General features: G+C 32.2%; 1 protein-coding gene across 1 annotated transcript in view; it reads left to right on the top strand.

The window, feature by feature from the left end:
• Positions 1 to 213: 213 nt before the first annotated feature.
• ptpn18 (protein tyrosine phosphatase non-receptor type 18) overlaps positions 214 to 27983 on the top strand; it is a 60342-nt gene continuing 32572 nt past the window's right edge. Inside the window, exons 1-7 of the mRNA XM_030137737.1 lie at positions 214 to 404; positions 14774 to 14876; positions 21564 to 21640; positions 22662 to 22757; positions 23737 to 23775; positions 26090 to 26158; positions 26334 to 26396. Of these exons, the coding sequence (XP_029993597.1) occupies positions 324 to 404; positions 14774 to 14876; positions 21564 to 21640; positions 22662 to 22757; positions 23737 to 23775; positions 26090 to 26158; positions 26334 to 26396 (528 nt within the window). The 5' untranslated portion in view covers positions 214 to 323. The remainder of the gene's footprint in view (positions 405 to 14773; positions 14877 to 21563; positions 21641 to 22661; positions 22758 to 23736; positions 23776 to 26089; positions 26159 to 26333; positions 26397 to 27983) is intronic.

Here is a 27983-nt window from a genome sequence, read left to right as displayed (position 1 = left end):
GGTGAAGCCGGTTGTGTGTTCGTGTGTCTAAAGGTTGTGAATATGGTTATTGATTTACCGTGAGGAAGGAAATATGTCGCTGAAATGTGTTAGCACAGTCAAATTGTGTAAAGTCACACTGTACATGCACTGTTCTGAACTTTGTGTAATTTCATTCAGAGTCCCCTTACACTTCCTGCTCCGGGGCTGAATCATCTCTGCGTTCAATAATTAACAAACACAGACAGAAGTGAGAGACGCTGAGAGCTGAAGCAGAACTGACCCAGACCTGTTGGATTTCACTTCAGCTCTGATGCAGGGCTGAGCTTCAAGACGTTCACTGGATGTTTGTGATGGAGCTGCTGCCGTGTCTGCTGTCCACGCTGAGGAAGGTGGATCCTGTGGCTCTGGATCAGGACTACAATGTGAGTGTCATGTTTCTGTGGTCAGGAAGGAATTCAGGTTAAAGCTAAGGTGAAGGAAGTTTGTCCCTGGAAAGTCTTCATGTTTATTTTAGTCAATTTGGCAACAGAGAAAAGTACAGTTTAACCTGTAAAAGACCTGAACATCCACTGGAAACCAAAAGTATCTACTGATCTAAACTGTTTAATACCTGTTGATCCACTAATCCTATCAATACATGTCAGTAATTGGTGTAAAATACAGTTTTTCCTCTTTTCATGGTCATCACATATGACCCATTTGGACGTTCAGGGGCTCCGTAGTTACTGTGGAAACACTGTCATCATCTACCAGTAAAACCCATGGAGTCGGATAAATGACAGTGGATGGAGACGTTTGTTTTATGTTCAGTTAAGGATATATTTACTGGAAAAGTCACTTTTTCTTCAGTTTTCTCTGTTATTGACAAAATAACCTTTGAATTTACTCTGTGCTTTAATGAACATCTACATGATCAGCAAATTAAAGTAGGAAAATACTAGATTTTTACTGAAAATTGCAAAAATAAATAAGATAATATCATAAATAGTCATAAATCACTTAGTAAAGGCCCTAAGCATCTACTAATCTATAATTTTTGGAACTTCTGAGGCACTTATCCAAACACTAACACACCACTCATAATAGAAACTAATACATGTATTTAATTGGTGTAAAATACAGTTTATCATCTTTTCATGGTCATCAGATATGACCCATTTGGACGTTCAGAGGCTCCGTAGTTACCGTAGAAACACCGTCATCTTCTACAACATTAATTCATCAGTAAAACCCGTGGAGTTGGATCAATGTCAGTGGATGGAGACAATTGTTTTATGTTCCATTAATGATATATTTGCTAGAAAGTTACTTTTTCTTCTGTTTTCTCTGTTTTTGATATAATGACCTTTGAATTTACTCTGCGCTTTCATGAACATCTACATGATCAGCAAATTAACCCTTTCATGCACAGGTAACTCCAGTGGACAGTTCTTCTCCAGCTGTTCTCTTGTATATTAATGGGTTTAGTTGTTTTAGTTCCATATCAGCCAACACAGTGGGCACTTACGCATCATCTCATATCCTGATATTCATACCATTACTGTAACTTTGCTGTTCTTGATAAACCTGATCTGCACTAACATGTTTGAGTGTAAATCAATCGTTATTTGTTAGACAAGAAGGTTTTTTTTTGCACATTATCTCGATGAAGTGAGGAATTAATAGCATTAGAATATGTTAAAATGTGAGAAGACATCAGATTAGCAGCATTAAACACATTTTTATTTCACTGTTTCCATATCCCTCTCTAATATTGGGTTTCAAACACGTTTCTTTACTTCAAAAATTAAATGCATGGATATTTTTGTAACTCCACAGAAAAAAAAAAACCCTGATTGCATTGTTTTTTCATGCCTAAGGAGGAATAAAAACACTGAAGAAAAAAATCTTGACTAAGTTTCTCACAATTAATGCATGAAAGGGTTAAACATAGTAAAATACCAGATTTTTACTAAAAAAAAAAAACTGCAAAATAATTAATACAATATTATAATAAATGAGTGCTGTCAAACAATTAAAATTTGTAATCAAATTAATCACAGGGTTGCTGTGGATTAATCAGGATTGAATATCATTCATTTTTAATCTATAATAATTGTGTTTCACTTTTCATGAGCAAACAAACTCAAGAAAGAAGGGAATAAATATGCACTTAACGTGTTTATTAAACACCTTCAACAGTTTCAACAAAACAACTTGAACCAACTGTTCCGTCTTGGTTTTTTTGTCCTCATATTTCCATCCAGAGGGCCAGCGTGCTGTTTAGTGTCCTCCATCTTTCTGGGTTGGTTCTGCTGCCTGTCACTACCACATCAAATGATCATTTGTTCATGTGCGACAGTACCTCTACTTGGACCAACTCCCTGAAAATGCATTGCCAGAGATGTTCAGAATCATTCTATGCTGCAGATGGGTTAATGGCGTTAAAAATTTTTAATCAGATTAATCATGAAGATCGATTAATCTGCGTTAATACGTTAATTTTGACAGCCCTATAATAAATAGTGATAAATCACTTAGTAAATGCCTTAAGCATCTACTGAGCCATAATTTTTTGAACTTTTTAGGCACTGGTCTGAATAATAACACACCACTCATGATAGAAAACTAATCCATGTAAATAATTGGTGTAAAATACAGTTTGTCATCTTTTCATGGTCATCAGATATGACCCATTTGGACGTTCAGAGGCACTGTAGTTACCGTGGAAACACTGTCATCTTCTACAACATTGATTCACCAGTAAAACCCATGGAGTTGGATCAGTGACAGTGGATGGATACACTGGGTTTATGTTCAGTTAATGATATATTTTGCTGAAAAAGTGGATTTTTCTCATGATTTATGTGTATTTTAGCTGGAAGTGAAGTTGTATTCTCATGTAGAAAAGTGATTTAGTGGCTTTTGCAGAGTCTATCAATGTAAAGTCACCTACTCCTTCCATATAAACTTTTTATTTTGGGATTTTTTTGTAACTTGCTTTTTATTGGTTTTTCTTTCTTTTCCACCAATTAATCATTTTACAGTGATACAACAGGCTGAAATTCTAACAAAAAATATAAGTAAAAATATGAAAATTAAATGCTAAAAAAAACACATTTGGATTTTTTTTTTTTTTTTTTTTAAGGGGAAAAAAACCTTATTGTCTTGATAAAGCAGCGGCATCGACTGTGAATTTAATAGCATTGTTTTTCATTTAATCCTCGAAAACCCAAACATCCTCCAGAGACTTAAAGCATCTACTGATTTAAACTGTTTAAAACCTGTTTATCCACTAATCTTATCAATCCATGTAAATAATTGGTGTAAAATGCAGTTTGTCGTCTTTTTATGGTAATCAGATATGACCCATTTGGACGTTCAGAGGCTCCGTGGTTACCGTAGAAACACCTTCATCTCCTACAACATTGATTCACCAGTAAAACCCATGGAGTTAGATCAGTGACACTGGTTCTAAACACTGGTTTTTATGTCCAGTTATTGATATATTTGCTGGAAAAGTCACTTTTTCTTCCTTTTTTTTTCTGTTTTGATATTATAACCTTTGAATTTACTCTGAGATTTCATGAACATCTACATGATCAGTGAATTAAATATAGGAGAAGACATTATTTTCACTGAAAAATGCAAAAATGCTGCTCCAGTCAGGTCACCAATATAAATAAAAATCCAAAACATCAGAAAATAAAAATAGAACAAATACAAAATTAAAAAAAAAACCCTAAAAATTAAAATAAGAAAATAGAATATAAAATCTAACAAAAGTAAAACAAGAATAGAACTAAAAGTAGAATGAAATTAAAATAGACATAAAATGAGTAAACACAATATTAACAGTATTAACAGTATGTAGTAAATCAACATATCCTTAGGTGTTTTCTTTGCTTGATGCATAAGTTAATAAGTTACACACATTATGGACAGTATATTCTGACATGGGTGTTTAAGAAATGAGAAAGGGTTAAAACACTTGTAGCTGAAACATATTAATTACTACAGTAATTATTCAACGGAAGAAACTGGACCAGGCTGTAAAAACCGTTCCTCACATAAAACACACACACAGCATATGAAAGACATATAAGATAATAAAAGTGAGTAAAGAAAAGCCAAATAGGAAATAGCTATTACTATTTTCAGTATTTGTAGAATTTTTAACGACCCAAAAATCAAATCAATGACATAAAATAACTAAATGACTGTATATAAAACAGCTACAGCGCTACATATACAACCCCCCGAATAACCACCTACAGAGTATAATTTAATATGTGTTAACAGTGTTAAAGGTAACGTCACTGCAGGACTGAGGACGTTTCCTTTTGAAGACGACGTCTAAACAGCTGCCGTAGGCATTTAAGAGTCAAAATGAGCTCAAACTTAAAAACCTGTAACTATTTTTAAGTGACTGAGTTTTTACATCTAATCTTTCCGAAGTGATTAATCACCGTTTATTCGTTCGTCCTCTGAGAAGCAGATATTTTCCACTTATTTTACTGACTATGTAGAGTAAGTTCAAAGGTGATCTGATCAGAACAGAGAAAGCTGAAATAAAAGTGATGCGAGTGAATGGAAACTTATCAAACTCCATGGGTTTAACTGGTGAATCACTGTTGTAGAAGGTGATGGTGTTTCCATGGTAACCACAGAGCCTCTGAACCTCCAAATGGGTCATATCTGATGACCATGACAAGATGAATAACTGTATTTTACACCAGTTCTTCTTATGTATTAGTTTCAATCATGAGTGGTGTCTGATGCTGCCTTCATGTGCTATGGGAATTATGGGAAATTCTAGTTACAAACTCCAAAATTATACATGAAGACCCCCTTACATCGTATTTTCCACTGGAGAACAGGGGAAAAAATGTTTAATCCATGAGCTGCAGAAATAAAACAGCATTTTACCTTTTATTAACATTCTACTGCTGTTAGCTGATAATTTTGCACATTCAGAGTATACACAATTTACAAAAAAAAAAAAAAAAGATTAAATACAGGAGAGGATATTATTTTCACTGAAAAATGCAAAATGCTGCTCCAGTCAGTGCAACAATATGAATACAAATCCAAGATGTCAGAAAATAAGAATAGAGCAAATATAAAATTACAAAAAAAAGTAAAATAAATTAAGAAAATACAACATAAAATTTAACAAAAGTAAAACAAGAATAGAAATATAAGTAGAATGAAATTAAAATAGACATAAAATATGAATAAACACAAATATTAACTGTATTAACAGTATGTATATGTATGAATGTTAGTGATATTAACAGTGTGTATATCTATGAAAGTCTATTTAAAAAATGCTGCATTAGTATTTGACAGAGGATTGCATGTATGTAGATTAGATTAGATTTATTATTTATTTATTTTATACTTTAAAGATCCTTTGGGCAGAGCCCTCAGGAAACTGAGGTTCCAAAAGCAGCACAAACACCACAGAATATATACATAAGAAGTATCTTATTATGTATATATTATTATAATATGTAATACTATAGCATGCACTATATGTGTGTGTGTGTGTGTGTGTGTGTGTGTGTGTGTGTGTGTGTGTATATATATATCACAGGCGATTTCTCATAGACTGCAAGGGAAGCTCGGCTTCCTCTAAAATTATAAAAATTAAATGGTTAAATATGTTCGGTTGTGTTGACATTTCATTGACTACAAATGTGTTAGAACACGTTCATCTCACAGACGAGTTCGTGCAGAATCAGTTTTATCACAAACCAACAGACTGGATGTTGTTCACTTCTCCATTCCCGTGTCTCTGTTTTCTCATTCGATCTCTGCTCAGTGCATTTGTCCGTAGACACTCAGCGTCCATGCACTTCAATAGGACTGAGTGGAACTGTTTTTTTCACTGACTCAAAACTGGACGGTAATTGGATAAATGCCACGATGTTGTCTCGCCCCTGGACGCTCAGCGTCTCTGGCGGTGAATGGAACTGTGGGCGGAACTCGGCCGGGCTGGACGCCAGGATTCCACGTGCTGATTGGAGAATCGGTCGAAAGGCTGAATCCCGTTTGATTGACAGCTGTTTTCAGGTCTGCTCCTTCACTGACACAGTTCAGTTTAACACCGTCGCACATTCTGCTGTGAAATCAAGAGAGGAACCACTACGAAATGACTTGTTCATTTCTTGCACTGTAAATAAAACAGACTCATTGTACTTCCTTGTTTCAATTTAACATAATTTCAACGTTTTCTTGTTCAGTTGGTACGATAAGGTCACTGACCATTTTCTTAAAAAGGAACGGAGGGACGAATTCATATTAAAATAACTTGACTTTTTTTATGTAAGCCGACAATGAGCTTCCCCTCTCTGAAACACAAGCAGCCACCACAGACATATATATAGTTCTATAATTATTCAGTTCACACGGTCTAAAATATTCTTGTATTTTTTTCCGTGTAGTGTTTGTGGTAAACCGAATCATGTCGTTCTCAGTGGAACAAACCTCGGCGTGACGGTTTGACAAACTCTGACACCTGAGGTCGACTGGGCTGCTGAGGAAAGTTTCTGTTTTACTTGATTGTAGGTTCTTTATGTTCCACAATCGTCCATCATTGTGTAACTGATGATGGTTTTCTGTGAAGCTGCAGAGTTCACCTGGTTGTAAAACATCTCATCCTGCATGTGTTCATGGAACAAACAGACACAGATGCCACAATTTTCTCACTCCAGCTTCTGAAATATGTTTTACTTTCATTTCTTCTCTGAGACAGTAAAATGAAAATATCTCTGGGTTGTGACGTATGAGGATGTCGTGTTAGGCTTTGAGACTCATATTCTCACTATTTTCTGACATTTTTTAGACTAAATGATTAATTAAGAAACAGAAAATATGATCAGCAGATGAATCAACAATGGAAATAATTAGTTGCAGCCTGAGTAATTTCTGTCTTTTCTGATCAGTGATATTTTAGCAGCAGAAATAAAACCAAAGTACTTGATGATCCCAGTTCAGACAGGACACATAATGTTTTTATTACGTTTATGTTGAAATATTCACACATTGCACATGTATCAACAGGTTTGTCCTACAGACCTGTAATGTAACACTGTGATGAATCTGACAGTTTGATAAAAAATACTTCCGATGTCCCTGTATCACACCATCATGTTCTATCAAGAATCAACCCCCAGTTGAATGTGTGAGGTTGTCAGGTTCTGTTCTATGTTCCTGTCCTGTGGTTCTGACGCAGATCAAGCTCCCAATAGAAGTGGGCGGGACTTTCACTGGAGGAGAGCTCAACTAATTCAGTCAACGTCTATATATGACTTCTATCAGTGATCAATAGGAACTAGATTTAAGCATTTCCATGTTATAAGACATCACAATATGGAACATTATAAGTAAAGACACATTTTTATGGCAAATGTCCAAAATTCATCAAAAATTCTACAAGCAAAATTTCTACAAACTGTGAAGATCATTCATAGACACTGTCCCAAAGAAGCTAGAAAAATGTGAAAATAATCCAACAAGTAGTTTTGGAGAAGATAGTTGAAATCTACACATTAATGACCTTGAGTCTGATCCTTCAAGGTCACTTAAGGTCAAAGGTCATGAGCCCAAATGAAAGTCTCTATATAATAAATATTATTATAGTATAGTGAATATTGAAGTTTTATAAATATTATTATGGTATAATGAATACTGTAGTTTTATAAATATTATTACAGTATAGTGAATATTATAGTTTTATAATATTATTATAGTATAGAGAATATTGTAGTTTTATAAATATTATTATAGTGAATATTGAAGTTTTATAAATATTATTATGGTATAATGAATACTGTAGTTTTATAAATATTATTATAGTATAATGAATATTGTAGCTTTATAAATATTATCATAGTATAGTGAATATTGTAGTTTTATAAATATTATTATAGTATAATAATATTGTAGCTTTATAAATATTATTATAGTATAGTGAATATTGTAGTTTTATAAATATTATTATAGTATAATAATATTGTAGCTTTATAAATATTTTTGTAGTATAGTGAATATTGTAGTTTTATAAATATTATTATAGTATAATGAATATTGTAGTTTTATAAATATTATTATAGTATAGTGAATATTGTAGTTTTATAAATATTATAGTATAGTTAATATTGTAGTTTTATAAATATTATTATAGTATAATGAATATTGTAGTTTTATAAATATTATTATAGTATAGTGAATATTGTAGTTTTATACATATTATTATAGTATTGTGAATATTGTAGTTTTATAAATATTTTAGTATAGTGAATATTATAATTTTATAAATATTATTATAGTATAATGGATATCGTAGTTTTATAAATATTATTATAGTGTAGTGAATATTATAGTTTTATGAATATTACTATAGTATAGTGAATATTGTACTTTAATAAATACTATTATAGTATAGTGAATATTATACTTTTATAAATATTATTATAGTATAGTGAATATTGTACTTTTATAAATATTATTATAGTACCGTGAATATTGTACTTTTATAAATATTATTACATTATAGTGAATATTTTACTTTTATAAATATTATTATAGTATAGTGAATATTGTACTTTTATAAGTATTATAGTATATTGAATATTATACTTTTACAAATATTATTAAAATATAGTGAACATTGTACTTATATAAATATTATTATAGTATAGTGATTATTGTAGTTTTATAATTATTATTGTAGTTTTATAATATAGTATTGTGAATATTATAGTTTTATAAATATTATTATAGTATAGTGAATATTATAGTTTTATAAATATTATTATAGTATAGTGAATATTATAGTTTTGTAAATATTATTATAGTATAGTGAATATTATAGTTTTATAAATATTATTATAGTATAGTGAATATTATAGTTTTGTAAATATTATTATAGTATAGTGAATATTATACTTTTATAAATATTACATTATAGAGAATATTGTACTTTTATAAATAGTATCAGTGTCATTACAGTAACGTTACGGCCCATGTTTTCCTCCCTGGTGTCAGTGGGTGCCAGTGGTTTGTTAATATTTTCTAAACTCTGTTGTTTTTGTCGGTGTGACCGTTGTTCAGGGAACTGAGACACTTCTCCCATTCAGACTCCGTGTAAACAGAACAGATTCTGGCTTCCATCGACCACTTTCAGTCCAACATGACGGTGATGTTTCCACGCAACCAAAACTTAACTTCCACTTTTCTTTTATTCTTAGCAGTTCTTCAATAGCAGCAACAATTATAGACAATTACATATGGAAATTAGAAGAAAAGGATCGAACTGTAAAAAATAGATTTTGAGAAGTGCTTTTAAGCAGAAATGAAGGAAAAATACTGAATATAAAACATAAATACAGAGAAATGCCTGTGTGGTGGATATTATGTACAACTAAGATACACAATGAATATATGAACAGTGTTAAAAATAATGCATTTCACAAAATAATATGAATATTGGAGAAAGTATAAGTAATACTCTGGACAAAGCTCTGTGTAAAGCTCATAGTATACAACTAAAGATGATTAAAGAACCATCCAACAGAGCTGAGACTTGAACTAAACACTGACTTTACCTGCAGAGGCTGTTTAGTTCTGACTGGGTTTTTACGCTGTGTACATATTTCCTGCATATTTCCGATAAGAAATGAAGACACACGCCCATTCCAACCCTGCAAAAACAACAAAGCTAAAAGCTGCGTAAAATCTGCACAGTACTGAACATATTAACTTTATTTTGGAGATTTTCCAGATTTTGTGTTTTTGTTCACTTTCTTGAATATTTTGTTCACTTTCTGAATTATTTTTGCTCTTTTGTGCTTGTTTTTTTTTTTATCATTTTGCCCATTTTCTGGATTGTTTTGTTAATTTTTTTTCCGTTTTGTTGATTATTTGATGCATTTTCTCGATTATTTAGATTTTGATCTTGATTTATTTTGCACATTAATGTTTGTTTTGTGATTAATTTTTCCATTTTATGAATTAAGTTGCTCATCAGTATTTGCTCTCTTTATTTTCGTCCATTTTTCTGGATAATTTTGTACATATTTATTCATTTTATGGATTATTATTCATTTTTGAAATTTCTTGATTATTTTGTTAATTTCTGGTCATTTTCTTGAATATTTTGTTCACTTTTGGAATTATTTTTGCCCTTTTGTGTTTTGTTTTGGTGGGGTTTTTTTTCCCAATTTCTGGATTATATAGTTTATTAGTTTTTGTCCTTGCACTTTCTGATTTGTTTTGCTCATTTTTGTGTGTTTTTGTGATAATTTTGTCCATTTTCTGGATAATAATGCTATTAGTTTTTGTTCTTTAGATTTTTTTGGGTCCATTTTCTGAATCATTTGGCACATTTTTGTTCTTATTTAAATTCATTTTGTTAAATTTTGTTCATTTCTCGATAATTTGTACACTTTCTGAATAATTTTGCTCATTAATGTTTCATTTTTTCGTCCCTTTTCTGGTTTGTTTTATTATTTTTTTCCATTTTGTCAATGATTTTGTTCACTTTCTGATTAATTTTGCACATTTTTGTTTGCTTTCGTAATAATTTTTTCAATTTTCTGGATCATTTTGCACATTTTTGTTCATTTTTTTAAAGTTTATTTTGTTCAATTTTGTCAGTTTCTAGATTATTTTGTACACTTTTTGTATTATTTTTGCTCATTAGTGTTTTGTTTTATTTTTATCCATTTTCTGCATTATTTTCTTATTTTTTATTTCCTGCTTATTTATTTCATGCAGATTTAATGTTGTGAAAGACATTTTACACAGGAACAAAACAGGTTCAACTATCATTCTTCTACATCTTATCTTTTAATCACCTTCGTGTCAGAAAAAACCTATGAACTTTGCATCAGTTTGCATGTAGGTGTTGGTTTCTACAGCCTGAAAACAGAGTCCAGGGAAGGGGATGGGACTCTAGTTTCCCCTCAAACCACATAAATGACAATATTCTGAAAGGTTATTATCGAATTGTTACCTAATGACGCCAAGAACTGTAAAACCTCTTGTGTTTCCATCGAGCTGTTTATTGTTGAGCGTAAATGTCGTCAGAGTGAAACACTGACCAGACTGAAGCTAAATTCAGCCCCTCATCTGTCTGTTTTTACACCTTTGTTATTTCTGCTCACTGCCTTCACATCACCTCAGAGGACAGTTTGTGCCACGTTACGTACATTTTATTTCCTGTTTCCCACAAACTGTCATGTTTCAGAGGATGCAGCAACCTGAGGGCTTTTTACAATTTCCACACCACAATATGAACTTAGTTGACCCAAAATAAATACAACTTGTTGCCTCTTATGTCACAACCAGGCCAACGTTGACTGGTTTAACCCTTAAAGACCCACAACTATTGTTTTTTGTTTTTTGTTTTTTGTTTTTTTACCAAGGTTTGTTTATTGGTATTTTAGCAAGTTTTAACTAGACCCACAACTATTTTTGTCACAACTTCCAAATAATGTTGTTTTTTTGTCTTTCCAAAGTTATTTATCACCATTTATTATAATATTATTCTCTGTATTTTGCATTTTTCAGTGAAAATCATGTATTTTCCTATTTGTAACTCACCGATCATGTAGATCACAGGTGTCAAACATTCGGCCAGGGGGCCAAATCCAGCCCGCCAAAGGGTCCAGTCCGGCCCTTGAGCTGAATTTGTGCAAAAATGCAAAAATTACACTAAGATATTAACAATCCTTTCAGTTCAGGTTCCACATTCAGACCAATTCAATCTCAAGTGGGCAGGATTTAGTAAAATACTATCATAATAACATATAAATAATGACAACTCCAAATTTTTCTCTTTGTAAATGTAAATATTTTCATGTATTTACACTAAAACAAAACAGAATTTTGCAAAAAATGTGAATAATCTGAAAAAATATGAACAACCTGAAATGTCTTAAGAGAAATAAGTACAATTTTAATAATATTCTGCCTGTTATTAAATGTTTTGTGTAAGTTATAATGTACATGTGTAAATGATAAACTGACACTTTTTTTTTTTCAGTTTGTTCATGTTATTCACATCTTTCGATAGGATTGTTTGCAGATATAAACCTTTTCATAATGTAAATTAACTTTTTTTTGCTCTAAACCATAAAGTTTGGAGTTGATATTATTTATATATTTTTATGTTATTATTTTACTGGTTCGGCCCACTTCAGATCAAATTTAGCTGAATGTGGAACTGAACTAAAATGAGTTTGACACCCCTGATGTAGCTGTTCATAAAATCTCAAAGTAAATTCAAAGGTTATTGGAATAAATTGAAAAAAATGGGGAAAAGGCGACTTTTTCAATCAGATACATCATGAACTGAACATAAAACAAGTGTCTATAAATAACTTCTGCTGTTGACAGACAGAGACTGTAAGCCTGGATAAGTTGAGTTTACTTAAAAAAATTGAGAAAAGTAGCTGCCTAAAAAAAATTAAGTGATGATTAATGAACTTTTTAAGTCCTCCTAAGTGTGTTGTTTTGTGTGTTTTTATGATGTTTTGCCTTTTTGTCAATTGTCTTTCCTGTCGCCTGCCTATAGGGACTACAGATGGAAATTAGCACTGTTGCTACAATCTGGCATATTTACAGCTGCAACTGTTGTAGATATTTATTAATATGCACTGTCCCTAATAAATAAATAAATAAATAAATAAATAAATAAATAAATAAATAAATAAATAAATAAATACCTTTTTTTTTTAAAGTACATTTAACTTAAAATTTCTTTTAATATTAACTGTTTACATAGTTATTACACTTAAATAATTAAGTTCAATGCACTAAATTCCAAGTTGATTTAACTAAAAATATTAAAAGATTTTAAGTTAAATGTACCAAAACAAAAAAAAGTTCATTTAGGAGGACTTAAAAAGTTCATTAATCATTACTTGATTTTTTTTAAGACAACTACTTTTCTCAATTTTTTTAAGTAAACTCAACTTATCTAGGCTTATAGACAGACAGACAGACATATAGATGTATTTTATTTATCCCAAACTGGGAAATTACAGTAGTTTGTCAAACTACATGGGTAGCATAATAACCCATAAATAATGTCAACTCCAAACATTTCTCTATGTCTTAGAGTGAAAAAAGTAAAATTACATTATATGAAAATGTTTACATCTACAAACTATCCTTGAAAAAAAAAAATGTCCATAACATAAACAACTATGGAGAAAAACTGAAGATATTAACAATCAAGGGTATGAAACTCATTGTAGCCCAATATGATCTCAAGCGGGTCGGACCAGTAAAGTAATAACATAATAATCTATGAATAATGTCAACACAAGCTTTTCTCTATGGTTTGGAATGAAAAAAGTAGGATTACATTATAAAAATGTTTACATCTACAAACAGTCGTTTTGAAAAATGTGAAAAACATGAAATTCTTAAGGAAAATAACTGCAACTTTAACAATATTCTGCCTCAGTTTATCATTTACACATGTGCATTACAACTTGCAGATCACAGTGGATCTACAAATAAATATTATATTATTATATTATTATTATTATATTATTATAAATATTTAGTAATTTTGAGAAATTTGAGAAACATGAACAGAACAGGACAAAAAACAAAACAAAGAATAGGAAGAGGAAAACCTGTGAAAAAAATTTACAAAAAAATTGAGAAACAGAAAGAACAGAAAGAGGCAAAAAAAAAAAAAAAATCTTTAAAAAATGTGAATAATAAAAACAACCTGAAATGTATGATGAAAAATAAGTGCAATTTCAACAAAATTATGCTTCAGTTTATTTTACACGTGCATTACACCTTACAGATCACAGTGAATCTACAAATACACAAAATTTTTAAAAAACAGGCAAAATATTGTTAAAATTGCACTTAATTTTCTTTAGACATTTCAGGTTGTTCATATTTATTCAGGTTATTCACATTTTTGTTAATGTAAATATTTTCATGATTTAATGTTTTGTTTTTGTTTTTAAAACAAAAAGAACTAAAAAAGCAATAGAGAGCGCAGACCTCTGCCAAGGCAGATCAGATCAGAATCCAACCCCCCCCGCCCCATCATCACCAAAATTTAATCATTTGTTCCTTGTGCCAGTATCAACATTTCCTGAAATTTTCATCCAAATCCGTCATAACTTTTTGAGTTATCTTGCACACAGACAGACAGACAGACAAACCAACGCTGGCAAAAACATAACCTCCTTGGCAGAGGTAAAAATTCCCAGTTGTTATTATTTCTAAATATAGTGTAATATAATTTTTTTTTTACATTATACCAAGAGGAAAATTTGGAGTCATTATTTATAGGTTATTTTTCTATTATTTTACTTGAGATCATGTTGTTCTGAATGTGGAATCTGAACTAAAACAAGTTAAAACACCCTTGACTGTTAATATCTTAAGTGTAATTTTTGCAAATTGGAACCTTAGACGGACCTATTTTGGCCCACGGGCCTCATGTTTGACACCCCCGGGTTCAGTAAAATGTGGTGGTTACTCAGCATGGATGGCGGTTTGATTCTGTGTGGCCGCTGAGGTTAGTTTGTCGACACTCCTCCAGCTTCCTCATTCTCGTTTGGTATTAACGCCTGGCAGCTTCCTCGTTCCTGTAGTGACTAAACCAGAGAAAGCCTGACAGACAAAGCCGAGGGAAGCGGTCCATCTCAGGTTACTGTTTGTTCTAAATCAGACAGATTTGGGATTAACAGACTTCCTGTTTCATATAAAGTACAGAAAATCACCTGAACCTGTAAATACACTGACCTGCTGTGTGTGTTTGCAGGTGGTGCGTTCAAAGTCCTCTATCGCAAAGAAGAGTCTGAGCACTGAGGCCGGAGCTCAGAAGGAGAACATCAAGAAGAACAGATACAAAGACATCCTGCCATGTACGAACACAACCGCCAACACCACTTCACATTTAGTCTTATTTAGTTTTTTCTGCAGAAGTTCACAAATAAAATACAAATATTTAATCCGTGCACTTCAGTAGAGTTTTCAAACATCTGTATTTAACCCATGAAGACCCAGTGCTACTGTTGTGTCAGTTCCCAAAGGAATTTTTCTATCTATTTAACCTTTCTTCAGTGATTTATCATCATTATACACAAAAGTAACACTGGGTCTTTATGGTTTAATCCATTTATGTGGAATTTACTTACTATAACAACATTAGGACTAATTTCAGCCTGAACATATAGAACAATAACACATAGATAAGACAGTCTCTGCCTAGTTTGCAATTTTGAGCACTATGTTGAATTTTTCTTAATTTTCTTTGTTATTTGTTGATTATTTTCTTAATTTTAATTATATAGTAGGACTTCGAGTCTGCAAATAAAATAAAAGTGCAGTTTAATATTATCCTCTGCATAAGTTTCACTGAAAATCATGCATTTTTCTTTATTTAATTTTCTGTATTTGATGTAGATGTTCATGAAAACTCAGAGTAAATTCAAAGGTTATTTTATCAAAACAGAGAAAACCATTATGAGCACGGCAATAGGGCAAGCAGATTATTAGCTTTCCAATTAAGAAAACAAAAGTCATCTAATATAGTGCAAAAAATAAAATCACAAAGTACTTTTGTTACAAAACCAGATGAAATAGCAGAATCCTTTGCACTTTTCTATAAATTCCTATATAAAAATACAGATACTTGCACTGATGATAAAAAAAATTGCAGATTTCTTAAAAAACATAAAATTACCAGAATTGACTGAAACGACTGCTAGGGATCTAGATAAACCAATTGAAGAATGGGAGATCAAGCAGGTGATCTCAACACTAAAAAATAATAAAACCCCAGGGCCAGATGGCTACATTAATGAATTTTATAAAACTTTTAGTGATATACTTTCCCCCCTATTGTTAAAAGCATATCACTACGCACTTTATTCTAAAACCGTGGCACCTTCCTGGACAGATGCAACCATCATAGTAATACACAAAGAGGGCAAAGATCCGACCGAATGCCAGTCCTATAGACCAATATCACTGTTAAATGGAGATGTGCGAATATTGACAGCAATATTGGCTAAATGAGTCAACCAAATGATAACTCAAATTATTCATCCTGACCAAACTGGATTCATTGCTGGAAGATATTATGGGGATAATTTACGACGCCTGCTGAATATAATATCATATCAAAAAGATAAGAAATCAGAGTCAATGATTTTATCTTTGGATGCTCAGAAAGCATTTGACCGTGTGTCATGGCAATTTTTATGTCAAACTTTAAAACGCTTTGGATTTGGACCTAACTTTATAAACTGGATTCAAACACTCTATTCAGACCCCCAGGCTTCTGTTAAAGTCAATGGCTATATATCACAGAGATTTAAACTGGAACGCGGCTGTAGACAGGGCTGTTCTCTATCACCATTGCTTTTTGCCATCAGCATTGAACCATTTGCCCAACTCATCAGAGATAATATTAACATAAAAGGAATTATGATAAATACTGAGGAACATAAATTGTCACTATATGCAGATGATGTATTGCTATATCTAACAGAATTGGCATCTACAATACCATATCTTAAGACTTTAATTAATGAATTTGGATACTACTCAGGATATAAGGTAAATATTGATAAAACAGAGGCTATGGACATCAATGGCAAGATACCCCAAAACGTAAAACTTCAGACTGGTTTTAAATGGCCCAGTGATGGTATTAAATATCTTGGTATATTTATTCCCTTATCCCTACAGAACCTTTATGATGCTAATTATATCAAAATAATCCAGTGCATAAAAGGAGACCTGGATCGTTGGTCTGTGCTCCCTCTTTCTCTGCTGGGACGTATTGAAAGCATCCGCATGAACGTTCTGCCACGACTTCTCTATTTATTTCAGATGTTGCCCATAGATATTCCTAAGCTTGTTTTCAACAATTTGGATAAAATGTTGTCAAAATTCATATGGCAAAATAAGCGTCCTAGAATTAGACTTAAAACTCTACAATTATCAAAGTCCAGTGGAGGCCTCAACCTACCAAATTTAAAATTTTACTTTTGGGCTGCACAAATGAAACCCTTGATAGGATGGATTCAGGATAACACAGACACACGTTGGGTTAATGTTGAAAAACAACAATGTCAAGATCCCTTACAAAGCATGCCCTTTCTAGATGCACCCACTGGAGAGTTGTCCGACTGGACCAGGGTCACTTTTAAAATATGGAATAAAATAAAGTGTGCATTTAAGCTCCCAAAGTTAATTTCACCTTTGATAAATATTGGCTACATGAAGTCTTTTACACCCAATAATCTAGACAACAGCTTTAAAAAATGGTCAGAAAAGGGATTGATTTACCTGCATCAGCTGTTTGATGGTGGGATATTTAAGACATTTGAGCAGTTGAAAGATGACTTTGATCTCCCCAGTTCAAATTTTTTTAGGTATTTGCAACTTAGAACTTTTCTGATGACTCACAAGGAATGGGATAAATTCGCAAAACCTACACCCCTAGAAAAGTATCTGATAGAGTTACAAACTGGTGATGGAGAAAAGAAAGTAATTTCTAAATTGTATAATATTTTCTTATTTATGAATCAAAATAACTCCTCGCAGATAAGAGGGAGATGGGAGGCAGAGGCGAACGTGGACATATCTGAGGATGACTGGTGCGATGTATGTACAGAGGCACATCTGGTTACAAATTCTAATACATGGAGGGAATTCAAATGGAAAATAATCATTAGATATTTCAGAACACCAGAAATAATGTCTAAGATGGATCCCCAACATCCCAGTTCATGCTGGAGGAACTGCGGAGCCCATAGAGCTAATCACACTCATATATTTTGGGTTTGTCCTAAGTTAAGTGTGTTTTGGACGGAGGTGTTCAATGCCGTGAAGGAGGTTTTTAAAATAAACATCCCACAAAGCTTCACAGTGGCAGTTTTGGGAGTAATACCTGAAGGTCTGGATAGAAAAGCAGATAAATACCTTTTGAATATATTATTCACCGCTGCCTTAAAGTCTATAACCATCAACTGGATGAAACCAGAACCTCCCTCATATAATACATGGATTCAAAAAGTTTGGGATATTTACCAGATGGAGCAGATCACACACTTGCTCCGGCTTCAGAAAACCAGATTTACTAAAAGATGGGAACCTATGTTACCTTTACTACTGCAATAATATTTACTGGTGTTGCAAGAACACTCCATGTTATCAAAGTGCTGTCAATCTACCTCTGACGAAGATTTATATCTACAGCCTTTTTTATTTTATTTTTTTTGTTTTTTGAAGTGATCATTGTTTGCTATAATTGTTACTGCTTTCTTAAATTTCATTATATGTGTCTGTGGAGGTGTATGAGAATATATTTGCAGCTGTGTAGGGGGAAAAGAAATTAATTGAACTGTATAATTGAATGTATAATTGTACTGTACTGAAAAAAAAGAGAAAATTTAATAAAAAATTAAGTTAAAAAAAAAAAAAAAAAACAGAGAAAACCGAAGAAAAGGTGACTTTTTCAGCAAAATCTATCATTAACTGAACATAAACCCAGTGTTTCCATCCACTGTTATTGATCCAACTCCATGGATTTTACTGGTGAATCGATGTTGTAGAAAATAACGGTGTTTCCACGGTAACTAATGAGCCTCTAAACGTCCCAATGGGTCATATCTGATGACGATTTAAAGCTGGGAAGATGTATGTTAACTCAATTATTTACATGTATAGGATTAGTGGATCAACAGGTATTAAACATTTTATATCAGTGCTGGTGGATGTTTGGGTCTGCATGGGTCAATAGTAGTAATCATTTTTCTCAACTTTTTCTTTTTTCTGCCCACTACTCATTATATTTAGACTTTAGTTTTGACCTATAAAGACCCAAACATCCACCAGCACTGATATAAAATGTTTATTACCTGTTGATCCACTAATCCTATCAATACATGTAAATAACTGAGTTAAAATACATCTTCCCAGCTTTAAATCATCATCAGATATGACCCATTTGGATGTTCGGAGGCTCTGTTGTTACCGTGGAAACACAGTCATCTTCTACAGCATTGATTCACCACTAAAACCCATGGAGTTGGATAAATGACAGTGGACGGAGATGCTTGTTTTATGTTCAGTTATAGATATATTTTGCAGGAAAAATGAAGATTTTTCCTCAGTTTTATTTGTTTTTGGTATAATAAACCCAACTTTAATTTGAGCTTTAATGAACATCTACATGATCAGTGAATTAAATTTAGGAAAATATGTGATTTTCACATAAAAATACAAAATACAGAGGAAATAATATTAGAGTAAATGGTGGTAAATCACTTAAGAAAGGTTAAAAATAGAGACAAATTCATTTGGGAACTGAGACAAAAGTAACACTGGGTCTTTATGGTTTAATGCATTTATGTGGAATTTACTTATTATAACAATATCAGGACTAATTTCAGCCCAAACATATAGAACAATAACACAAAAATAAGACAGTGTCTTCCTAGTTGGCAATTTTGAGCACTATGTTGATAATTTGTCTTAATTTACTGAATTATTTGTTGATTGTTAATTTTAATTAATTTTGTTGATTCAGTTGTGCTTTTGTGTTCACTTTCTGGATCATTATTTTTATTTTGTGAGTTATTTTGGTCATTTTAGTTTATTGTGTTGATTAATTTGTCCATTTTTTTTGTCCATTTTCTTGGTTATTTACTTCATTCTGAGTTATTTTGTTCACTTTTCTCTCTGCTTAGTTTGCAATTTTGAGCACTGTGTTGAATTTTTCTTAATTTTCTTTATTTGTCAATTATTTTCTTAATTTTAATTATATAATAGGACTTCGAGTCTGCAAATGAAATATAAGTTTAGCTTAATAGTATCCTCCGTATTTTGAAAGTTTCACTGTAAATCATGTATTTTTTCTATATTTAATTTTTTACATTTGATTTAGATATTCTAGGAATTTAGAGTAAATTCAAAGGTTATTCCATCAAAACAGAGAAAACTGAAGAAAACCTTATTTTTTTCGGCAAAATCTATCATTAAATGAACATAAAACAAGCATCTCCATCCACTGTTATTGATCCAACTCCATGGGTTTTACTGGTGAATCGATGTTGTAGAAGATGACGGTGTTTCCATGGTAACTACAGAGCCTCTGAATGTCCAAATGGGTCATATCTGATGACCATGAAAAGATGAAAAACTGTATTTTACACCAATTATTTACATGGATTAATAGGATTAATGGATCAACAGGTATTAAACATTTTATATCAGTGCTGGTGGATGTTTGGGTCTGCATGGGTCAATAGTAGTAATCATTTTTCTCAACTTTTTCTTTTTTCTGCCCACTACTCATTATATTTAGACTTTAGTTTTGACCTATAAAGACCCAAACATCCACCAGCACTGATGTAAAATGTTTATTACCTGTTGATCCACTAATCCTATCAATACATGTGAATAACTGTGATAAAATACAGCTTAAATCATCATAAGACCCATTTGGACGTTCAGAGGCTCCGTAGTTACCATGGAAACACCGTCATCTACAACATTGATTCACCAGTAAAACCCATGGAGCTGGATCAATGAGAGTGGATGAACATACTGGGTTTATGTTCAGTTAATGATATATTTTGCAGAAAAATCTAAATTTTTCTTCAGTTTGTTTGTTTTTGATTTAATAACCCTCAACTTTAATCTGAGTTTTAATGAACATCTACATGATCCAGTGAATTAAATACAGGAAATAGCTGATTTTCACTTAAAAATACCAAAACACGAGGATAATATTAGAATAAATCACTTTAGAAAGGTTAAAAATAGAGAAAAATTAATTTAAGAATTTTTTTGGGTTAATCCATTTATGTGGAATTTTCTTATTGCAACAACATCCAGACTAATTTCAGCCCAAACATTGAGAACAACAACACATAGATAAGACAGTGTCTTCCTGGTCTTGCAATTTGTTGTGTCACTATGTTGTTCAGTTTTCTTAATTTTCAGAGTTAATGTTCAATTATTTTCTTAATTCTAATAATTTTGTTGATCTATTTGTGCTTTTTTGTAAATTCTCTGGGCTTTTTTTCACTTTGGAAGTTATTTTGTTCTAGTTTATTGTGTTGATTAATTGTCCATTTTTGTCCAATTTCTTGGTATTTTCTTCATTCTGAGTTATTTTGTTCACTTTTGCATTTTTCTGTCTTGATATTTCCAATTTGTTAATCATTTTCTTAATTTTAGTTCATTTTGTTTGTTAATTTGTTCAATTTTACATTATTTTTGTTCTCTTGACTTTTTTATGATTGTATTTTGTTCATTTTGTTACTTAATTTGTGCATTTTTAAATTGTTTCTATGATTAGTCTGTTCATTTGTTTATTTATTTCTTTGGTTAATTTTTGCTCATCCACTGATAAATGTCCTTCACAGACCTACTTTTTAGGTTGAGTTGAATCTGTAGTTCTGCTTTTAGCAATAACTTTTACCACAGTTTCTGCAAATATTAGGCAAATTTTTGATGAAGAAACAGGTCAATAAATCTGCAGATTCAGTTATACAGTGATATGGATACTTCTTCTTCTTCTTTGCGAGCAGATGACGTCACCCGGGTGGTTTTATCTCTGCAGACTGCACTCACAGACTCCGATTACATCAACGCCAGTTTCATCAAGGTGACTGCAGCAGCTTCAGCCTCTGTGCATCATAACAGAAAAACAAAACAATGACATTTTATTTTTATGTCAAACAGCCACAATGGGCCCAATATGAGAACACAAAATACAGGTAGAGTTTTTAATGGACATTCACCAACAAAAATACCAGGAGAAAAAAAATGATAAATCTAATTTTCTGTTCTGGTCAGTAAGAATAAAAGTAAAAAGCCACCCCTTAATTAAATACTTATATAATCAGACGTATATGTCTGTATTTTTATTGTACTGTATTTATTTTTTAAATTATGTGCCTCAGAGATTAAATGTGCAAAATCTTATATACTTTAATAAGATAATTTTGATAGGAAAAAAAAAAGTGAAATTACACAGAAGACAGTACTAAACAGAAAAATAAAGTGCAAGGAAATAGAAAATATACACTTGTGAAAACAACAAATACAAAGAAAAAAAAGCAATCTGCTATTTATATAAATATTTATATATATTTTGAAGTAAGATTCCCTTTTTAAAAACAAACTACACAGGGAATCAGCTGAAGCATTTAAGTGTAGTGGCCTGAACCCAGCTGAAGGGGAAACCCCATCCTCCTTATTTCCCCTCTCATTAAGGCTGAATGTGTTCAGGTGAGGAAAACCTCCTCAGGTGAAACTAAATGCTTCTAATGAGCAGAGAATCTGGTTTCAGGATCTCCTTTGTAACAAACTAACCTCATCTAACCTTAAAAAAGTGTTTTGAGATACTATTTCCCCTAAAGAAAAGTCTGTTAGTACCAACACTTCATAAATGATCAAATATCTCTAGTGTGAAGGATTATTATTGATAATATTACAAAGAAAAATGAAAAGTAAAAACTAAGGAGTGTGTGAGATGTCTTCAAACTAATCACCAGTTGTGTCAAAATGTTACACTTTCTGTTTTCTACCATCTTCTAATTTAATGTTTTCTGTCCTATTACATATTTCCAAGGATGTTTCTTTGTGGTGTATATCTGATTGTAATGAGTGTGTTTTTCCTGCAGGGGGCGACAGCAGACAAGACATACATAGCTGCTCAGGCTCCTCTGAGCTCCACTGTCACTGATTTCTGGAGGATGATCTGGCAACATGATGTTAAGGTGAAGCACATGGCAGCGCTTTAACATCCAGGAATTAGTCTGAGCCATTCAAACAGTTTTATACAAAGGGCTAAAGTTTAATGCTATTTCACATTTCACATTTTTATTTGAGAATCGAAATATCTAAAATAATTGTTGAAAAGTAACATTATCCACCTGATAAATAAATGACAGTTTTGACATACAAACCCAATATTACAGCTGCAGCATCATTATGTTGGGAAAAAGAAGCAGCAAAATGTGTTCTATTTTTGTGTAATGGATCAGATTTTCCTCATTATAAGCACATTATTTTTAATAACACAACAATATTTTTGCACACTTCTATAATTCTTTAATATTGATGAGATATTGTCTAGTACATATTGTACAAATTGCACGTCTGATTGTGTCTTAACAGTGTTTTTTATATATATATATATATATATATATATATATATATATATATATATATATATATATATATATATATGCAGAGCTATATCTACATATACGTTTGTATTAAATTAATTTAATTTAAAGCTTTATATATGTTTGGGGTTTTTTTTTTTTTAAATTTTTAATTTTTGTTGTATTGATAATGTCTTTCCTTTGACATTTTATTATACTTGAATGGAGTGACTGTAAAACACAATTAATAAAGTATTCTGATTCTGATGTATAAAATTTAAGCAACTTTAAATAACCTGAAATAATATTCTCTCTAAGCATAATAATAATTTTAAAAAAAAACTCTTGAAAAAAACAAACCTCTTGAAAAGTACCATTATCCCTTTGGTATGTGAATGAGAGTTATTACATCCAAACCAAAATTACAACATTATTATATGAGGGGGGAAAAAAAGCACTAATATTTGTTGTATCTCTGTATGATGGACCAGATTTATATAGTTTAAACAATTTTAAACAACCCGAAATCAAATATCTGATGTGAAAATTTGCTTGTAAATAATATGTTTCATTGTCTTTTCTGTTTCAGGTGATAGTCATGGCCTGCCGAGAGATAGAAATGGGAAAGGTAATGTGCACTAACAAACACACAAATTAAAAACAAAAGTCATCTAAAAGTCATCATGTCATTTCCTGTTTCTCTTCAAACCTTTTTACAAACTCTTGAAACTGAAATTTTACACATTTATTAAAATGTCCAAATTCAATAGATTTTAAGGTATGGGTGTGGCAGGATGTCTTCAACAGCGCCCCCTATAACCTTATAAAAAATAAAGCCCCAACAGGAGGTTTGACCTAGATTTTCTAAATTTGGCACATGTATCATGTCCAGACACACAAAAAATAAAGCCTCCTGGAGCCAGACCCTGAACCCAATTTCCTGTCCTTGTTTTGTCATGAAATGATATATAATTAGTGGGTGTTCTTTAATTATATATTTAACTCTTTTGAAAAAGATCCAATAACAGAGCAGGCAATGAAATCCCAGTCCATTCATTTGATATTTCTTCATCATTCATTATATTTGGCCTCTTGCAAGAACATTTGTCATTTTCATCATATCTTACATTCTCATATTCTTCTTATAAGTCAGTTTCAGCACAGGTTCACAATGCCATAAATCTCTATAAAAAACCTGCCTAAACATGATGAATGTCACCTGTGTCGACAGCTTAGTCAAACAGAATCAACTTGTGTCAAGATATTATTAATTGCACAGCGATTTCATATTCAAAACTGCTTCAAAAATAATGAAATGTGTAAAGAATCTGTGAAAATGTAGGTTATAATTACAGCAATACAATTCCTACAGCATTCCTAGACCTATATAAGTAGTGGACGAACCTTCTGCCACGTCACCCATTGGTTTAATATTGTGAACTTCAGTTTTAGAGCCTCAATATGTACAACAAAAATAAAAAATAAATAGGAAACATTTATTTATATAGCACCTTTCACAGACAATGGTCACAAAGTGATTCACATTAAAACTAGAGCAGTTGAATAAATAATAAAATAACAGAAACATAGTAAAAAATGTAATATAATGATAAATAAATTTGTTTAAATAAATAAATAAATATTGTCTTCAGTGCTTGACAGGAAGTCACCATAAATTGGGAGAAGACTGAGGGGTGAGGATTTTAAATGCTAACCAATAACTAATAGTGTCATAAATAAAATTTACCATCCCAGTCATTTCACCTACTTATCACATATTAGGACATACAGGTGAGTTTGATAATAGTAAAAATGTACAAACACACAAATAACGGCTACCTGAGCTAATTAGCTCGCTCGCTCCTCGCCAATATATTTCAATGCATGCTAATGCTAATATCGGCTAATGCAGCTCATTCATGTTTTTGTTTTTTTTTCTTTTTTTGTAATTAAGTGCCAGTAAATTTCATGACATAATCCTCTGACGGTCTTAAGGTTAAAATATCTTGCTTTATTATCCTTGTTGGTAAATTCGGTCTCTGTATTTTACCAATCCTAATACACAACAGTGCCTAGTATTAGCATTAGCATTAGCACTATTAGGAGCAGTGACGTGCTGCGGTCAATATGCTGTCTCTGTGTTTTTTAACGGAGGGGTAAACTACTAAAACCAACATAGTTCAACTCAGAATCAAACCCGGAACCTTATAATGTGAGACAGAAGTGCAAACTGCTACTCCATCAATAAAGAAAGAGCTTTAAATGTAGTTGAGCTAATGCTAATCCACGTTAGCATGGCAGACTCACCGGTAATCACAGTGGTCACAACGTTAAATGTGTCGAACTTTTTGGCTTTATAAAGTCTAAATGGGTAAGTTACATAAAAATTTAACCCTTGTAGAGTTGTTACAAGGGAAAATAAACTCCACAGACCAAAACAGTTTTTATATTAGGCTGTAAATATGTTTATATCTGCTGTAAAATTGTACATTTTAGCACATTGGTTTATGGGAATTGAGTTGGTGATGGCTCCAGACCCCTAGTGGACACTCAAGGGACTGCAGATTCTGACACTTAACACTGGCCTCATTAAATGTTCTCTTTTTATGTTAAAAATTGATATATATTTATAAATTCTTGAATCAGAGTTCATAATATCGTGCAGCTCACATGTCATCACACATTCAGGAACATATTTGCGAGTATGGGTGGTGTTGGCATGTGTCAAAAGCATTAATGACTCTTTCTGTTTAAAATAATTTCATTTTTTTCCTCATTCCTTAACTTTTGAACAGCATTGTGTCTTGAAAATGCTATGAACAGAAAGATGGATATGTTCACATTTTATTTTATAATTCCTTTTGTTGCTAGTAAAGTATTCTGTTTCCATGGTTACAGCTATGCGTCTTTAACATGCTTGTTTCATGTGTTTTCTTTTGCAGAGGAAGTGTGAGTGTTACTGGGCTGCAGTTCATCAGTCAGCGTCATTTGGACCATTCACCGTTTGCAGCGTAAGAACATGAATAAAACATTGTATCTGACATACCGCTGTACATTTACTGCTGAATTAGCCTGGAATAAAAATCTGATTCTGTAGATAAGTATGATCAGATGAACAGGTGAAGTGTTTTCATGAACTTTGTTGAGTTCATGGGTCTAAAACATGCTGTTCCTGTGTGTTTCCAGCAGGGGGAAACACGTCCTAATGAAGACATGGTGATCAGAACTCTGACTGTCACATACCAGCAGGTAAACGCCTCATGTTTGATTAGATTATCTCAGATTAGATTAGACCAGATTAGTTTACTAGATTAGGTTAGATCAGATCAGGATGCATGTGGGATGTGGATCTGCTTTTGCGGCTGGTTGTCGTCTACAGAGAAAACAAGCTGTTGTGGAATTTATAAACAAGATTTGTAGACAATGTTGTGATGTTTAGAATTTATTCATTTGTTTAATCTTTCATGGATTTTCATGGATTATATATTGTAACGGTGATAATTTGTGTACCTCTGGTGAAAGCAGAAGTACTGATTCACTTTTTAAGAGGAAATATCCATAATCTGATACATCCTCAAAATTTAAAAGTCAAAACTACAGGCCAAAGATGTTTCTAGCAGCTGTTGTGTGTAAAATGAACTGATACTAGAACACACACAGGACGAAAACCCGCAACAAATCAGTTCAGTGTGAGCAATGTATCACTCACACCGAACAAAGTCTAAAGCTCATTGTTTCCACACATGTGTATTATGGTATCATCAAGTTTTCTTCTTCAAACTAAAACTCATAGAAGCTTATTTAACAGTCACTCATAATCTTCATGTGCTGCATCAGCTGATAGTTTACATTATTGCTCTGTTAGCTTAGCTCTGTTTTTAAGACTGAAACAGCCACAGTAAAACCACTAATCACCTCTGTTTTCTGTACGGTTTGTGTTGTCAGTGTTTGGAATCCAACAAAGTCAGGACTGTCACAGTTTACTCTGAACCGTGGATCAACAAACAACACATTATCAAAGATAATAACATTCCCATAATAACGTTATACCTCATGAGCCTCATAATCAACTCACCAGTGTAGAAGAAATGCTGACAATTTCATCATCAAACTCCATTCTTACATTTACAGCTGAGTCCAGTGGAAAAAACACACAGCTTCTATTTTATCGTTTCTTTTCTTCGACTAAAAGTGTTTTCTTAATGGTTCTCATCCCATATTGTCACTTTCTGATGCTTTGGTCAAAGTCCTAGTGGTGTTAGTTTTCCTCAGAGTGACCTCACTACTCCCTCTATGTGGTCACACAAATCCCCTGGTCCGTCGCCAGGAAATAATTCAGTTCATGTCTCTACAATATAATACCTTGGCGTCTTTGGCAGAACATCACAGGCCTTTATTCGAAACACGGTAATGATTTTAGGTTATTTTGTAATACTTGAATGTAGAAAAACTACATATAGAAAAACCGGAATTGTTACAGTTATGTTCGTCTTTAAACTCAGACAGCCTACACTTCATTCAATCCTTCATTTTCATTTATTTTTGTTGCATATGGAGTTGGTGACTGATTTGTCTCTACGTTTTAAGATGCTACAGTAAACTGAATTCCTCTCCGTACCTAAGGTAAATCTGCCATATACAGAGTTAGTGGAATCCCTGCTGTGTTAACAACAATCAAAATTTTCCACTGATGCCATTAGTTGAAATATGTGCAGTTATGTGAGTAAGAAAACCCAGGTATTGGTGTTATTATCAGTGAACAGCAGTAGTGAGGAGGGAGCATATGCTTGTTGAATGGAGCATAAAATAAACGCTGCAGTAGCCAATCACATACCT

Source organism: Sphaeramia orbicularis, chromosome 7 (assembly GCF_902148855.1).
Source record: "Sphaeramia orbicularis chromosome 7, fSphaOr1.1, whole genome shotgun sequence".
In the NCBI taxonomy this organism is placed as follows: Eukaryota; Metazoa; Chordata; class Actinopteri; order Kurtiformes; family Apogonidae; genus Sphaeramia; species Sphaeramia orbicularis.
Note: the sequence above shows the minus strand (reverse complement) of the source record. Positions and strands in the feature narration are given on the sequence as shown.